The sequence below is a fragment of the Hypomesus nipponensis genome, chromosome 13 (genome assembly GCF_054491055.1).
Source record: "Hypomesus nipponensis isolate SF chromosome 13, ASM5449105v1, whole genome shotgun sequence".
NCBI lineage: Eukaryota > Metazoa > Chordata > Actinopteri > Osmeriformes > Osmeridae > Hypomesus > Hypomesus nipponensis.
Window position 1 is genome coordinate 4,871,175 of NC_140373.1, and position 17,157 is coordinate 4,888,331.

General features: G+C 41.9%; 1 protein-coding gene across 1 annotated transcript; it reads left to right on the top strand.

The window, feature by feature from the left end:
- The first annotated feature begins 811 nt into the window (after positions 1 to 811).
- Positions 812 to 17,051, top strand: cavin1b (caveolae associated protein 1b). Its single transcript, XM_084670867.1, has 2 exons — positions 812 to 1,680; positions 13,982 to 17,051. The coding sequence occupies exons 1-2, from the start codon at positions 1,171 to 1,173 to the stop codon at positions 14,882 to 14,884; spliced, it is 1,413 nt and encodes a 470-aa protein (XP_084526993.1). The 5' UTR covers positions 812 to 1,170; the 3' UTR covers positions 14,885 to 17,051.
- The last annotated feature ends 106 nt before the right edge of the window (positions 17,052 to 17,157 follow it).

Genomic DNA, 17,157 nt, shown 5'->3' on the forward strand with positions numbered 1-17,157 from the left:
GGAGGATGCTGCGTGATAGGGAGTAGGGAGTACCAGCTTGACCATGGTTCTCTCTGTGTATCACAGAGTAAAGCGTACGTATATCTGTGAATGTTTTTAGGAAAAACATAACCTACAGCATAAAGAGGTCTCACGTAACTCGTTTTATGTCAGATTGATTGAATGCTGATAGTATATGTTGGGATGTTATTATTGCAATAAATATATTCATAATGCATTGGTCAAAACATTGCAAATACTAGTCTTTCAGAAAGTCACTTTTGACGTGTCTTACTTGAAGTGGGTCTATATTGCCTGTACAGCAATATACTGCACAGGCTTATTAATGAAAATGTTAAGAATGTTTTCATAAAGATTTTATATTATTAGACACATTAATCAATGGTTTTGGGACCATGGACCCAAATATAGACCCAATTTGACCCAAATATTGACATAAATGAAAGAAAACCTTTTTCCCCACCTCATCTCAGTATTTTTTGAGATTTGTTTTACAATGCTTTTGCATCCTCGGGATAAGGAAAAGTCTAAAGACGAATGAAAAAAAAAAAACTTCTCTAGCTGTTCTTAGACATTCCACTGCTTGTTGTGCTTGAGCTTGTATTTGACAGGCACTGTTGCTCTCTACACATTCGCTGTAACTTTTCCAAACATGTTGCGTAGAAAAGTGGGCTCTTTGGATTTGTGGAGAAGGGAGGGTGTGGGGGGGTGTTTCCCTGTGGGTGGGCAGGCTTGCACTGATAGTGGGAGGGAACAGGGAGGGGAAAGGGAGGGTCCAGGGCAAAAGAGGGCTGGAGAGGAAAAAAGCTGCTGGCTCTAGTTTTGACTGGAGGGTTTCTCTGGGAAGTGTGGCATTCGTGTCCCGGCACTCATGTGGTAACTTCCAGACCTGCTCTGCTTTCCCTGAACACTGGCCCACACCCAGGGATAGAACAAGAGGGGGAGAGAGAGAGAGAAATAAGGAAAGAAACGCAGAGTGCATGTTTGTTTGAAAGAGAAAGCTTGAAGAGGAGAGAAAAGTGAAGCCGACCAGAGAAGGTTAGACGTAAAGAGAGGGTGATATCAGGTGTTAAGAACTTTCGAAAGACAAATAGAATTTTTGGCAAACTTCACCTGTGTGTGTTTGTGAATATTACAACTCTAATTCTTAAAAGTGACTGAGAAAGAACCATGGAAGTCATTGAAAGCTCAAGTGTTCACCTGGAGCAGCAAACCCTCACTGAGATCTCAGATGACGAGGTCAACCTGCCACCTTCTGATGACGAAGACGAAGCAGCTGTCAAAAAGGAGCAGTTGACCCTCGGCACTGAGGGGGATGCCGAAGAAGAGAAAGATGACAAAACGGACTCCCAGGTGAACGGGGTGATGGTTTTGGCCCTTTTGGACAAGATCATTGGGGCGGTGGACCAGATCCAGCAGACCCAGAGTGGGCTTGAGGCGAGACAGCAAGAGATGGAACGCTCCGTCACCGGTATCCAGGGCGAGCTCACCAAGCTGGCCAAGAGCCACAGCACAACTTCCAACAGTGTCAACAAGATGTTGGAAAAGGTGCGCAAAGTGAGCGTCAACGTCAAGACGGTTCGAGCCAACCTGGAGAAGCAGGGAGGTCAGATCAAGAAGCTGGAGAGCAACGAGAACGAGCTGCTTAAGAGGCGCAACTTCAAAGTCATGATTTATCAGGTGAGGGTTTGTGGAAGTAGTGGAAGTGGTTGTGGTGGTTAGGGTTAGTGTGTGGATATGTGGGTAGTGAGTGCACACACGCATACAGGTGTGTATTGGGTAATATAAGCATGCCCATTTGACAATGACAAAACACTATCAGGGTGCTGGGGGGTGGGGTGGGACACATAAAAGAAAGTGTTCTTATTGAAGATGCTAATAATATTCATTGTTAAAAAATGTAGAGACAAACACCTTTTGGCTCTCAGTGAAAACAGAGGAGTTTGGGGAGTGGCTCCCCTCAAGGTGCTGCTTGGCCCGTTCCCAACTGACAGCCTGTGCTATCAAACTGGTCCAGGAAAAACACATGCCACTTAAACTGACACAACACTTTGACGTTTTTAACTTCTGTTTGTCTTCATGGTATAATTGAACTTATTTTGTATAACTCTTAGATCTATAATAATTTGTACAAACAGTATAAATATACTTCCTAAATTCAGACGATATATACTGCATTTATATACTGTACTTATTTACAAGCTATTACTGTTAGAATATAGGAGTGTTCAAGTACACTGTAAATCAATGCAGGCACCACATCAGCCCCTTGTGCCACACCTAGTTGAACTATAGCCAGTCCCGTGTTCACTGCAGGGAACTTAGTCATACCTTTGATCTGATATAGTGCTCCATGCTGAGTTAAAAATACATAAGTCCACATGTGGACTCAGGTAACTTCTATAGGCATAAGGAATCCATAAAAAGGTCATCTAATTTTTTCCTTAAATAAAAAAAAAAGGATGGAAAATACCCTGAGGAGACTTAAAAGTGTGCTTTAAGATGCAGGGGTGTCTGTTCATATGGGGACGTGGAAGGGAAAGGGAAGGGAAAGACAGCGTGAAGGAGAGTTTGAATGGCAGATGTTTCATTTCAAAAGACAGTCTGTAGTTTTAGGGAGTTGGGGAGCCCTGCACAGATCTTTTTTTAGCTTTGGCGTAATGTGTAATAGCTTGCAGCTTTGCACAGTGGCGCGGGAACATTCAGAGTTTCCACCCCTGACTTAAGCATGGCTTACTTATGCAGCCCCCCTTCTCTCTTTTCCTCTCTTTCATTCTTTCTTTCTTTCTCTGTCTCTGTCTCTGTCTCTGTCTCTGTCTCTGTCTCTCTCCCTCTCTCTCTCTCTCTCTCTCTCTCTCTCTCTCTCTCTCTCTCTCTCTCTCTCTCTCCCCCCTCTCTCTCTGTCTGTCTGGGTACAGACATAAAGTAATTCACTTTTCAAACACTAGTAACAAATGGTCACACATTTTATGTATCCAGAGAACATGCACAGACACAAACACACACACACTCACACACACACACGCGCACACACACACACACACACACATACACTTACACAAGTATAAATAAAACAGCAACCTGCCTCAAGTTGCTCACTCACTCAAAAACTATATAGTTTATTCACAATACATAATACTGTCCCTCCCCCTCTTATCTCCATGTTCACACACACCATACACACAAATTCTTTTTACTCAGTTATACTGAGAGTTACACTGGCGAAATAGCACATACAATTCTCCACAGATGAACCTGTCAGTCTGCATGGAACATTGAGTTCTAATTGGTTGCAGTCAGTCATCACTTTTAAGGGAATGTGATAATTTGTTGATTGTAATATCTCTCAATCTGAAGCATCATAAATCATTAGTTTAATTAAAAACAGATTTGATTGAAAAGGCAACAGTCTGAGTTCCATGTATTCCGAGTCAAATTCCCAATGAGACAACATTTCAGGCCCTGTGGCAAGAGGAGAAATTCCCTATGAATTGCCTATCTCTCTAACTCAAAACATCAGCTTTGTTTAAATCTGCCAGTGATGACGTACCATCTTATTCATCTTAATTAAAAACACAAGCACAATGTTATCTGTTATAAGTGAGGGTACTGTTTGTAGGCACCAAGGTCAAATTCTTTCAACATCTCAACTGTAGAAAATTCCACTGGCAGACCCCCTATGAACTGTCGCACTGTTTTTGTTACATTGGGCAAATCTTTGGACGCATAAATACCTTCCCTTTCAAGAATGCCACTTGCATGGAAGGGAGTACTGCATTGGTAAAGTATTTCCTGCTTCCCAGTTACCAGACAGTACCAGCTGTTGGTGGAAATGTTACCTTATTAACAAACACAGTCAAGAAGGGGAACTTTCAATTCTAGAATCCAGGGTAGTTGTGGTCAGGTTGTCAAATTAGTTGGATGGTGTTGCGGGCGTGGTTCTTGGAGTTTGTTTATGCATTCTAGCCAGTGGAGGGCACCACGCGTACCAGTGGTACCACTGTTTATGTGCTTCTTGGGTCAAAGTGACACAGAGAATGTTACAGGGAAACACAATCTCATACACAACATCAGGTGTGAAGCTAGTACAAATTCCTATCAGACGAAAGTGAATGAAAGTGTTGTCTGGTTTTTGTCTTTGTTCCAATATTCTGTCTGAATTTCCATCTCCATTAGAACTCTTTCTGAATGATCTGTATTCTGAAAAGATAATCTGACTCCTATCCATGCCATTAAAAAACACCTTTCCTGAGCCCTCCGCTGTTAGAAAAATCACACAGCAACTCACTGACATCCACTGTTAAGGGGAGGTTGCATGGAGAAGATACAGCTGGGGAGCTTTGTAGTCAGCAGGCTGTAGGGTGTTTATCTTCACTGAACAAGTGACTGTTGACCCGGCAGTTACCGCCCCATCTCTTCAGGAGGCCTCAGTTCCCCCAGGTGTGGTACCCATGAAGGCCCTAGTACAGCCTTTGAATCTGCTGGAGGAAGCGGAATGCTGGAGCTACAATTAATCAAAAACGTAGAGGAAAAGTCAGTGGTATGCTGAGATAAGCTAATCAAGGCTTGGCTAAAATATGTTGCAGACCATTGGGAGGATGAACATGCTTTAAGCTCTGTCAGGAAATTAAGTGAGAGTAACATCTCCCTCACTTTGTTAACAGCAACAGCTGTCCTCCCATGGGTGTATGTGTATGTGTGTATGTGTATGTGTGTATGTGTGTATGTGTGTATGTGTATGTGTGTATTTCGCCATGTCCTGTATGACACTTCTTACTCCCTCTGATGTCAGGATAGTCATGGACAGCTGACAGTCTGTCTGTGGGACTGTTGGCCCCTCTGAGGGAGGCCAGGAATTGGGCTTGTAGCACTTACAGACCTGGAACTGGAATGTGGCAGCACCATGTGAGGGACAGAGAGAGAGAGAGCGTAAGCGAGAGGGAGATGGAGAGAGAGAGAGAGAGAGAGAGAGAGAGAGAGAGAGAGAGAGAGAGAGAGAGAGAGAGAAAGAGAGAAAGAGAGAGAGAGAGGGGGGAAACAAAGAGCGACAGAATGTGATAGTGCAGAACAGTGTGCCAGATAGACATGGGGGGGGATGACTGCAGAAGAGGTTTATCCTCTTTGTACAGGCAGGGTATGAGGGTGTGGGGTTTGGTTGCACATATTTAGACAGCTGATTCATACCATCGGCATTTCTCCTGCTTTGTACTTCTCCACCCCAACTAAAAACTCCCCACCCATCATACTCCTACCTCTGGTACCACCCTTCTACCTCTCCCTGGTACTGTACCACCTAATATGTTCCTCTCATCAGACTCCCTATACTGGAATTTACTTAAGTACCTGATTCTCCATCCTCCCTGAAACACCTGGCCCCTTCTCTCCCTGTCCCCAGCGACAGGGCCTCTACCACTCCAATATCTTACCTCCTCCATCTCTCTGACACCCTGTCACACACATCAACATCAGGGACATACTGTGTATGAATGTGCAGACCAACACATTCTCACTCCAAATATTTTATAAATGTTTCTTGACAAGGACTTTCAAACAGCTATCTAATTGTATCCTTACCTATGCTTGCATACACACCAAATGAGTCATATGTAGTTGGGTTTCACGTTTCTTTCCTTACTAAACTAGAAAATTTCTCATTTCATAATGTGATTTTAACTTGATATAGACAACCCAAATGATTGATTTGTATTTGGCATTCTGCCTGAGAACAGCACAAATCTAAAACCCACAATGTTGACAGTAAACTTTATGAAGAGCTAAATTAATTCAAGACTCTGAGGTCTAGAGGACCTTATATGGGCAAACTAGGAGGAATGCTCTGGTTCCTCCATCTCACTAAGAAGCCAGACTGTTGAACATTTAGTAGGCTACTAGTTTCTTTATAGAGATTTGGAGACAGTGAATAGCAAGCCTATCCTATCAGTTGCATGTTTCCTTCATTTTATTTTAGGAAGGCCAAGGTCTCATTTAAACAGGGGCTTATCATTCAATGTAAAAAAGTCACACTTATACAAATCAAAATGAATTTGTATAGCCTTTTTACAAGCAATGTCACAGAGGGCTTCACATATGCTCATGTTCATAAGTATGTTACAATAAATAGCAAACAGACACATGGGAAAGATAAATAGCACTAAAAATACGTACGCTACTCTGACAGGCAATACATATTATGCTCACTCAAAGCTGCTTACGTCTCCTTAAAAGCATTGGCCTAAAGAAAATATTCAAATTGGCGGATAACATAACATAATCAAAGGAAAGTAAAGGTGACTTCTGGTCAAGAAGCGACTACCCTTTCCATAGAAAGACAGAAAGAAAAGAAAAAAGAGAGAAGAGAAAGAGAGAGAGAGAGAGAGGCAGAGAGAGAGAGAGAGAGAGAGAGAGAGAGAGAGAGAGAGAGATAGAGAGAGAGAGAGAGAGAGAGAGAGAGAGAGAGAGAGAGAGAGAGGCCAAGTTCTAAAAATAGGAAGTATTGCATACTTGTTTGATTGTGAGAAGGAAAAGCCCTTTAGAAGACCATGTTCCTGTTTAGTTCCTGTTTGGTTTGGATCATACCATGTCCATGATGGTCTTGTTGTCCAGGGGAAATCCAAAGCTTTGTGGCTTGACGCCCATAACATTATAGTTGTGTTTTGCTTGAGTTGAAAAAAGAAACACCTACTTTAGTTCAATGTAAGAACGATCAGTATGTGACGAACAGTATGTGACTCTGTTGTAACTGTGAGATGGTGGGTGGTTTACTAGACTTTGACAGCAAGATGGCCAAGTTAGCTGAACATAGTAGTTAAGGCAGTACAGCACCTTACTTACAGACTACTACAGTTATCACCATTAATGCTGTATAAAGTATATTTCTTATTTAAATTTTAAATCGGGATACTTTATGTACAATGTTAATTGAGGACACTTATCAGAGGACAGATTGTTAGCAAGTGAGATTGGTAACTACAGCCCTAGTAGCTGTAGGACAAACACTGACCCAGCCCAACCCTTCTGTGAGTCACAGCCCTAGGACTCCTTGCCTTGCCCACAAAAGATAGTAACAACATCATATGATTTGATATTTGATGTTCTTTTGTATGTTGTTTTTTTAAGAACACAAGTTCTTTGTGAAAGCTCAAATAAGTTCTAATTTAACTTAATGCATGCCATGGTGACTCATCATAAGTTTGAGCACTTCATAATGTAATTAAGGACATAATAAGATAAAGTGCAGTTTTATTATAAACCAACACTTTATTGTGTATGTCTGTAGAATATATACTGGTCTCGTGGTAATTTTTCGATATAGAGTTGCAGGATCCAAATATTTAACTGAAATTAAATGTAAAGTGAAACTTTTATTTATGCAAACAAATATTTAGGCCTAAATATTTACTACCTTTTACTAAACTCTTATATACCAATTTAAACGTAAATGCTGTGTCTTAGCTACACAAAGGAAGAAAGGTGTTGTGTTAAAGGAAGAAGCCACTTCTCTATCAGGATCATAAATCTCCCTATAAACACAAATCTCCCTCAGTTGTTATTGGAAAGAGTAACACAGGGCAGCCATGGCAACGGCCACTGTCATTCCACTCTGAGTCCCTATTAGCCAAGCGTGCGGAACTGTACATAAACTGTGGCTGGGGAAAGAGAATGGAGCCAGTAGTGCCAAGCTCTGGGTATCCCATAATAATGTGTGCAGTTACTCTCCCAAAGACTGGCAAAGGTTTGAATTTGGACTGTTTTGAGAATAGAACATGAAATTACAGTGTACTTATATCACAGCTTTAAATGGACTACATACCCATTGAATATTATTCTGTACCCATAGAACCAAATGGCTGGCTTGGTCTCTCTATTAGCAGAAAGGCAAATTCTTGAAATGGGAATCTAATGGAAACTTCACAGATGTCAGAGGGATTACAGAGAATAATTAATGATAGGTTTCTGCGTTTACTCATCACAGAGGCGTATGTGTGTACTTGTTTTTGTGTGTGTGTGTGTGTGTGTGCTCCTCTTCACGTGTATGTGTGTGTGTTTATGCATGAATGTACATGCGTTTGATAGGAGCATGGACAAAAGTATGCAGGAAAACAACCTCCAGTTACTCTTCATTACAATAGCATGCTGTATCTTGCAGTGTCAGCTGGAGTATGTGAAAACAGGTTAGAAACCAAGACAGGGTGCTTGACACAGAGCTGCTGGTATCCATGGTAACCCTTTCGGAAGCCCTGGTTACTCCAATGGCATGTATAGACTGGGTCGCTCTAATGCCATGGCGAGTGACAATGGAGTTCACTGCGTAAACATCGTCAGGACACACCAGTACGAGTCTTGGGAAGGTCAGTGAAAGTGCACCGATGCATCTCTCTTTCTACAAGTGTGCTCCTGAAACAAGGGGAGTGCTGTCTTAAAGGGTGTGCAGTCTTAAAGGGTGTGCAGTCTTAAAGGGTGTGCAGTCTTAAAGGGTGTGCAGTCTTAAAGGGTGTGCAGTCTTAAAGGGAGTGCAGTCTTAAAGGGTGTGTAGTCTTAAAGGGAGAGCAGTCTTAAAGGGTGTGCAGTCTTAAAGGGAGAGCAGTCTTAAAGGGTGTGCAGTCTTAAAGGGTGTGCAGTCTTAAAGGGTGTGCAGTCTTAAAGGGAGTGCAGTCTTAAAGGGTGTGCAGTCTTAAAGGGTGTGCAGTCTTAAAGGGTGTGCAGTCTTAAAGCGTGTGCAGTCTTAAAGGGTGTGCAGTCTTAAAGGGTGTGCAGTCTTAAAGGGAGTGTCCGTGCAGGGCAGTGACAGGGCACCCATCCCAAAGAGGAGTGGGAGTGAGCATGACCTCCTCCCAAAGGTAACAAGTAAAAAAGAAAACTTTTCTTATCACGAAAGGAGCACGGAGCAGTGCAAGTGCACTCCACCTCCGTGGAAGCTTCCTGCAGTTGGAGTTTTTCCTGGTGGCCACCCTCTGTAATGAGAGAGTGAAGAGAAGAGATGGGATCTCTGGGTCTGCTCTCTGTTCCAGTGTTTGAACAGCAACAGCAGCAGGCCTGGTGATTCATCACTCTCAGTTCTCCCCAAAGGGACCTGCGGCATGCCATAACTTTATATAGCAAGATTTCTCTCTCTCTCTGTCCGTTAATCGCTCTCTCGTTCTATTTCTCTCTCTCCCTCTCTCCTTCTTGCTCTCCATGTGTCCTAGATTCATGATTAAAGGGCTAGGAAAATACAAAATGGAAAAAAGGAGCAGCCGTTTTCCCAAGAGTCCATCTGTATTTGCCCATCACACTCTTTCCCATGTCTCTCACATGAGTCACACACACACACAGGCCCCTTTCCACCATTGACTGGGTATGGCAGTGGATACCTACAAATATATCACACTATCAGTGCCCTCTTTGTAAAAGTTACTTTGCCAACATATTTCACAGCTGAACCCTGAACTGTTATAGAGTAAATACAAAGCTGACCCAAGATCTGAATGTAGAAGTTAATATAACCTGCAATGTAGTGTGTTCCATTACAGGGTTTTGGGGGTTACATTAACTCAAGGCCATCTAGCTTTTTGAGTTGTACAGTCAGGGATTTTCTGTGGTGTGTGTGGTACATTTCATTCTGACGTCCTGTCGCTGGAGGATTCATTTTTTTCAAGTCCCATCTATTTTCTTTTTAGTATAAAAATAGAAGGCATGAAAATAAAGCTAAAGGCACTTATTTAAAACTCAAGTTAACTACAAATCCTTCAAAGACTTTGAAGAATACAAATGTATCCCTTAGTGACTATAATAAATGGGTTACTTCAAAGCTGCAAAAACAAACCCATTTGTTATAAATTACTTCTCCTCCGTGTTGTCTTGGCATCCGATGTTATGTCATGAGGATTCCCCGGGTTTCCTCTCTGCAGTATATACTGGAAAATCCCCTTAGTGTGTCTATGTGTGTGTGTGTTTGTGTGTGTGTGTCTACGCCTCCAGAAGGAGTTCACAGGGTGGGACTCGAACAGGAAAACAGAGAGGAAAGTGTTGGTGGTAGGAGAGAGAGGGATTCCTCTCTGACCTAGTGGAGACAGATGTGAAAGAGCTGTACACATGACCATGATGAGTGGCTGTACTGTGGGCAGGGGCGGAAAGCTTCCATGGTAAGCTGCTCCTCAGCCTCTAACTTGAGGCCCCCGCCACGGTCAAATGAGGTCCTTCTGACACATGCCTGTTTGTAAATGTGAAATGACTTTTTCCCTTTAGGAGTGGAAAATCTGAGGTGAAGACTCATGGACAGTAAAAGGCTGTTATTACGGTGGTCCTAATAGATGCAACACAGTGAGAAGGGTGCTGATAACCATAACAGTAATTGTAATGTAATATATGGATTTCTGTTTTCGCATGATGAACCTAAACAGAATGCTGTACTTTAATTATGATTGTGTAAATTATCTCTATAATCACCACTATGGCTACCAATATAATCATCTACTACTACTGCTACTACGAATGACAACTGCAGGACAAGCGCACTGCAAGTACAAGGCCAAAAAAGCTGTTAGAAGCTGGAGAGAGGATAGTCTGATTTGTGCTGACTGCATGGGTCACCAGCCAGCTGATCTCAGCATGTGAGCAGTTTTGCCTACCCCCAAGCCCACTGGGCCAGAGCAACATAACAACGAAAATGACAAAACAGGAGGGCAAAATGTAACACAGAAACCATATTTGCTTGCCAGTGTCAGTGAAGTAAAATCTCATGCTATAAAGCTAACTTGAAATAGGACAACTTAAAGGGAATGTTTAATTTCGCATGGCACTGTAGTGCATAGAATAACTGGACATGGTGTAGGTATAGTGGGCACACACAGAATCGTAGTGGGTGGTGTAGGCACTCTGAGAGGGGAGTCTAGCACCACACTGTAAACACCTCTCAGACAGATGACTTTTCCACCAGCCATGACTCAGAGAACTAGTGAAGCACTCTCTCCATGACTAAGAGAAGGAACAGAGAGAGAAAGAGGAGTGAGAATCTAACAGGGGAAAAAGGAAAGAAAGACAATATATTACTTTGATATAATCTGTATTTATTTATAAGTATTTATTAAGATGAGTCCTTTGTGATGAATCGTCTAATTTTCAAGGGGTTCTTAAGACCCAAAACGATGTTATGTCGAGAGAAACAAAATTAAAACTAAGGAAGCAAATAAAAAACAGAATGAGAGTACAGAAAGAGAGAAAAACAAATTAAGTAAAACAAACTGCCCTCCAGCCAGAACATCTCAGAATACATAAAAGGGAGTTTCTCAGTGGTTGTGTTGCTATAGACAACAGAGGGGTGTGTTTGGGTTGCCTCTGTGTGTGTTGTGTGTGTGAGGGTGTAATTGTGTGTGTCAGTGTTGGAAGACTGGAACGCAGCATTGACCAGTGGAATCTGCAGCAAAGGAGGGGAGGTCTGAAATAACTATGCACAGACCCCTACTAAGATATACACACACACAGAAACACACACTGCCTCACTCATTTGCTGGCTGTAAAGAGGAGGATAGACCTTCAGGCACACACACACACCCACTCCCACATATCTAATCAACACCAAGTGGGAGCATCATGCGATTAAGGCCCCATTTCATAATAAAGCATAAATCATGGACTACTCCCAACGCTCGAGCGCACAAAACTTTGGCACAAAAGCGTTTCGCAATAGCGTGTCTCATTTGCAATTTCAAATAGTTGCAAATATAAGGCTTGAGCAAATTGTCCCAAAGCTTGAGCAAAAAAACATTTAACTGTTGAGACACTTACTATTAACTCACCACCAGTCCTGAGCGTAACTAAAATCTACAATCTAAGCTTTCCATGGCCCGGGTATGTTCAAGTTTACCTTCCTGTCTTTCAGTCAGTAGCCTCTTGGAGAACAATGTCCCATTAAAGTAGGAGGGGGTCAGGATACTATTCAACCCAAGGTGAATGGTGAATGCCTTTCTTCCTGTCAAACTCTTTTCCATACACACACACTTTTCTCCATTACGCCAAGTTCTAAAGAAGGCCATAATGTGGGTGCAATAACCTTTGAGTTCCTTTTTCTTTGAAGAGGTCTCCAAAGGAAGATAGAACGGTACAGCAAAAGACAGCTGGTTAGACAGAAGACAAGGAGAACATGTCACAATTTCAAATTAGTTGACAAAATATAGGGAAAGAATACTGTCGCTCGGTGGTAGTGTTTGACTGTAGATCAAAAAGTCTTGGGTTTGAATCCCCCTCTTTACATTGTGTTAGATAAAACCATCTGATGAATGAACACAATACATTCTGGAGTTTGAGTATAGTTTAATGGAGGAGTTTGACGTTATTGTTAATAAATGGCTGGTCTGCATCTGCAGTGGAGAGTTGACAGAAACAGCACACATTCACAGCATATGTATGTGTGCTGTATTTTTATATTAATCTATTGGCTGGAGACCCACATGACCTAGTACTGCTGTGGCTTACAATATTGCCGTGATGGAAACCCCAAAAAGTTAGTTTTCCATTAACAAGCCGGTGCATTGTACACTCTAGCGGAATACACGCACACGGGAAAGAGGGGCTTCCGAGGCTGGAATGCAAGGAGAGGGAGTGGGACTGAGGAGAAGAGTATAGGGGGGCGGGTGGGAAAAGGGAAGGGCTGGAATGGAGGAAATTACAACAAAAGGGGACCAAAAGCATGTGTTTGTATGGTCCTGGAGCACTTGTCTGGCCTGGTCCGGTGTCAGGCAGTTTGAGGTGCTTTTTAGAGGGCAAGTTTATCAGTTTGTTTATCAAGAACGGACAGGGACACTTTGTGTGAGTCAAACATGAGAAAACTCAACCTGGAGCTGAGTGATTTTTTTAACTACATAAACGTTCCTATGTATGTAACTAAAATGGTGGAAGTGCAAGTAACTTACATGGTAGGTAATGTTACATTAATGGAAGGTGTTGCCTGGACCTGTAATGAAAATGACGGTAAATGTATCCCAATTACCTCTGTTCATTCAACCCAATGTAGTGCAAAGTATACTATAACCCCCAAAAAACAAAATCATTTCATTTTTAAGTTTATATAGTTAAGTAAAAGAAGGCTATATAGGAATGTCTATGTGTAACTCATTAAGTATTCCAACTGATACAGAATTGGGCAAAGAGTGAGATCTGAGGGCGTGTGTTGGCCTGCAGAACCATGGGCTCACCTTGTTCCTGTCAGGAAAAGCCTGAAGGTCTCTCCTCCCCTTCAATGTTAGCCAGTGTGTGTGTGTGTGTGTGTGTGTGTGTGTGTGTGTGTGTGTGTGTGTGTGTGTGTGTGTGTGTGTGTGTGTGTGTGTGTTTGTGCGCATGCACGTACGCGCGTGTGTGTCTGTGTGTTCAGGACAATGGAAGTGAGGAACATGACTCATCACCATGAGGAGAAGCTCTGAACAATATATTCATTAAGGACTAAAACAAAGGTACTCTGATTGCTTTTGGCAATAGCAAGGGCGAGATGGGATCTGTTACAAAGCTTGGATATTGAAGGTTGTTCATTTTTCTCATGCCAGAGGGAGACACGACAGTGGAAAATGTAATGGTCTTGGAGATTGAGGAATGGAAATATGGAAACAAGAGAAGGAGGAGGTCGGCTGGGGGCTGTTTTGAGGCGGGGATCTGGGAGTGGGGAGGTGTGTTAGATCTCAGGGTTTAGGAGTGTCACACACTCACTGCAGAACTGATAGGGGTTTCCTCACAAACACATTAGCACATAGAAAAGCAAACGCGCACAAAAAATGATCCTGGCTGTTATAAAACATGTACCCAAAAACACAGCTATTGTCGTTTTACAAGTACATGACGTCACACATGATACAAATATTAAGTTATTGTTTCTGGCGATGCTCCCAAGATGCAACATTGAATTTTGTTTTTTCAAGACTTTCTGCAGATGATATACAGAATACCTGTGGGTATTTCTGAAAGCATTTTCAGGTGGTTTGACTAACTGTTTCAATGTTTCTGCTCTTGTCTTTAGGATGAAGTGAAGGTGCCCTCCAAAGTCAGCGTGTCCAAATCCATGAAGGTGCCCGAGTCTATAGGGGGTAGCAAAGGCAGCCAGCTAGAACTGAAGGAAGTGGTGGAGGAACCAGGAGAGGAAGGAGGAGAAGAAGAAAAAGCCCATGTGGACCTCTCCTCTGATGAGGAAGAGGTGGAAATCGAGGAGACCGTCGAAGAGTCACGTACTGAGCGTATCAAGCGAAGCAGCCTCCAGCGCGTGCAGACACTCAAGACGGTCTTCTCCAAAGACAAGATGGACAAGACCAAGCAAAAGACAAAAGACAGCTTGGAGAAAACCAAACAGAAAACAAAGGAGAACATAGAGAAAACCAAACAGAAAACAAAGGAGAACCTAGAGAAAACCAAGCAAAAGACCAAGGAGAACTTGGAGAAAACCAAGCAAAGGACCAAGGAGAACTTGGAGAAGACACGTCATAACATTGAAAAGAAGATGGGAAAGTTGGGAACACGTATGAGTGTAAACCCTGAGCGCAAAGAAAAGATGAAGACCTCCCGGGAGAAGATGAAGAAGTCATTCACGCCCGACCACACCGTCTACGCTCGAGCCAACACCGCCGTCTACAAGGTGCCCCCCTTCACCTTCCACGTCAAGAAAATCAGAGAGGGAGCGGTGGAGATCCAGGGGACTGAGATGGTGGAGGTCTCCCAGGAGGCCTTCAACGGGCTGGAGGGGGAGGTCGAGGAAACAGGTATGGAGATGGAGATGATGAATGGAGGTGGGGAGGAGGAGGAGGAAGAAATGGAAGATGAAGAAGAGGATAACGAAGAGAAACTGCTGGACAACGAAGATTTGGAGTTGGAGTTGGCGCTGGAGCGAGAGCGAGAGCGGGAGCGAGAGCGGGACAGGGACAGCGACTAGAGGGAGGATCTAGTAGAGAAAAGGAAGTCTGAAAGAGTGAACACAGACCAATCCAAAATCATTTCTTTACTCCTACCAATGTAGATTAATATTGAAATTCAGAAGTTAAAAACCTTTAGTATTTCTATATTGCTTACACTTGCCTCAGGCTTTGGGATGGGGCAAAGAAAGATTTGGGATTGGCTGCTTAGTTTGAAGAAAGGTTGATTGAGGAGGACTTTCGAGGGGTGCAGAAAGGAGGAGTAGAATTGTATGAGGGCTGAGTCAATTTTTTTTGTGTATGTGTGTGTGGGGGGGATCTGAACTCCAATGTCGCTCAAAAAAGAGATGAATGTGTGCAGGTTGATTATAACACAATGTACATGTCTGTGTATTACAAACACCTTTGTAATGGACATATGAGTAAGGACTGCATCTGAGTTTATTCATAGGTGCTGCAGACTAACTCAATAAGTCTACATAAAGTACACTTAATACATATGTCAATAAATGATTACAGTACAAAGTGTAACACACCGTATACGTATTACAATTGCAGGGGAATACTGCAGTATCTCTTTCTTATTTGATACCCATTAACTCATAGTGATAAGTGTTACATATGTCTTTATTCTTCTTTGCTATCATTTTATGTAGAGTCACAGAGAATCTATTGTGAACTGTTAATGTTACTCACACTGTCATTTGTGGTGTGAATTGTTTATGAGAGCCCATGACATCACTTTTTGGTTGTGAGCAATGAAAGAATGTGAGAATGTCACCAGGAATGTAATGTATGAGAAATAATGTCTTTATCGTTCTTCAAATGAAGGCCTCTTTAAACAGAAATATTATTTGGATAGTCTGTTGTGCTGTACAGTTTCTGTAGACACACAATGTTCTGTCTTGGGAACAGAAAGCTATAAAAATAAAAATAAATAATAGAAGGGATTTCTCTCATTATAGCTTTGGTAGAATCAATGCGTATTACAGGCATTGTTAATGACAGTAGTCCACATTGTTTCAACCAGTTTTGGATACAATAATGATAAAGTTGTTGATAAACATTTTGTGAATGAAAATGAATTGGAACAAAAACGTTATTAATTTACAAATGTTCTTAATAGTCTTCTCTGCAGTATTGTAGTATCACCTAGTGGCAAGTATATGCATTACTGGAGTAATTAATTGTGGAGCACTGAATAGCGTTCCACTTTGCAAGCTGATCAAATCTTGTGTTAGTGATGTGATGACAGTGCTAATCCATTTAACGTTGCTGTGGCAGGTCTGTTTTGAACAACAGACTGGATTTTTTTTTGAATAGCTTAACATGATATCACTTTTAAATGTTATAACATTTTGTTTCATTTGTTCACCTGTTAATTGCCCACAGCCACTGATTATTCAAAGAATGTAATATACATTAAGAATAAGACCTATAATTAGTAACAGTGATTATATATTATTAAGAGCACATGAAACAGTTACTTTCATAATTTTTCCAAATCATGAAAGTCTAACCACACTTTTCAGGTCCAACTGGTTGGATCAATTATTGTATCCAAAAGAGGTTGAGGGCCAACTGTGCTTGAGTAATTAAGCCTTGTTTCGCATGCATCTAAGTAAACAGGACCAGTTGAACCATCCAGACCTTTTATTCAGTACCTTTCATTGTTTATGTTGTATTTAATGTGAATCACTGCCATTGCACATACTGTAATATCATCGCCGCTGCTTTATAACTGTACCAGTGAACATTTGCGCCTGTCTTCAAACCTTTTGTGAAAGTAACTTCAGTAATTTCCTGCCTTATGCACCTAAGTATACGCTCAGATATCATAAATTGCCTTTTGTATGTTGCACCAAAATGCTTCGAGTTAGACACTGCCATATTGGCATAACCTCACACTTCATTTAAGGCGACCCCCTATAAACACCAACACCAGCCATGGTAAATATTTAGCCAATGTATAACAGGTTCTTAGATGTATTTATTCATGAAGGGGGCTGTGTTCATTTAGTTACATATCAAGACCTTTGGATTGCATTGATAGTTTTCATTCATCTTGGGGTATTTGGGTGTATTTTACAATGTAATGATGATTCCACCTCTCATGTAGGTGAGGACTATGCAGAACTGGTGTAAGCCTAACCACTAATATTTTAATAAAAGCTATTTGATTCACAATTACCTTGTTTTCCTTGAAGGCAGAGAAAGGATTTGAAGAATTTCCTTTTATTTATGGCTGTCAGTATTTTTTTTCTCAATAGTATATCCCTTTAGGCACATGCCT

What these genes read in the sequence shown, in the direction of transcription:
- cavin1b (XM_084670867.1), top strand. Translation starts at nt 1,171, where the DNA reads ATGGAAGTCATTGAAAGCTCAAGTGTTCACCTGGAGCAGCAAACCCTC. An exon ending in TCAAAGTCATGATTTATCAG is followed by an intron (nt 1,681 to 13,981) that starts GTGAGGGTTTGT and finishes TCTTGTCTTTAG; the next exon opens with GATGAAGTGAAGGTGCCCTC.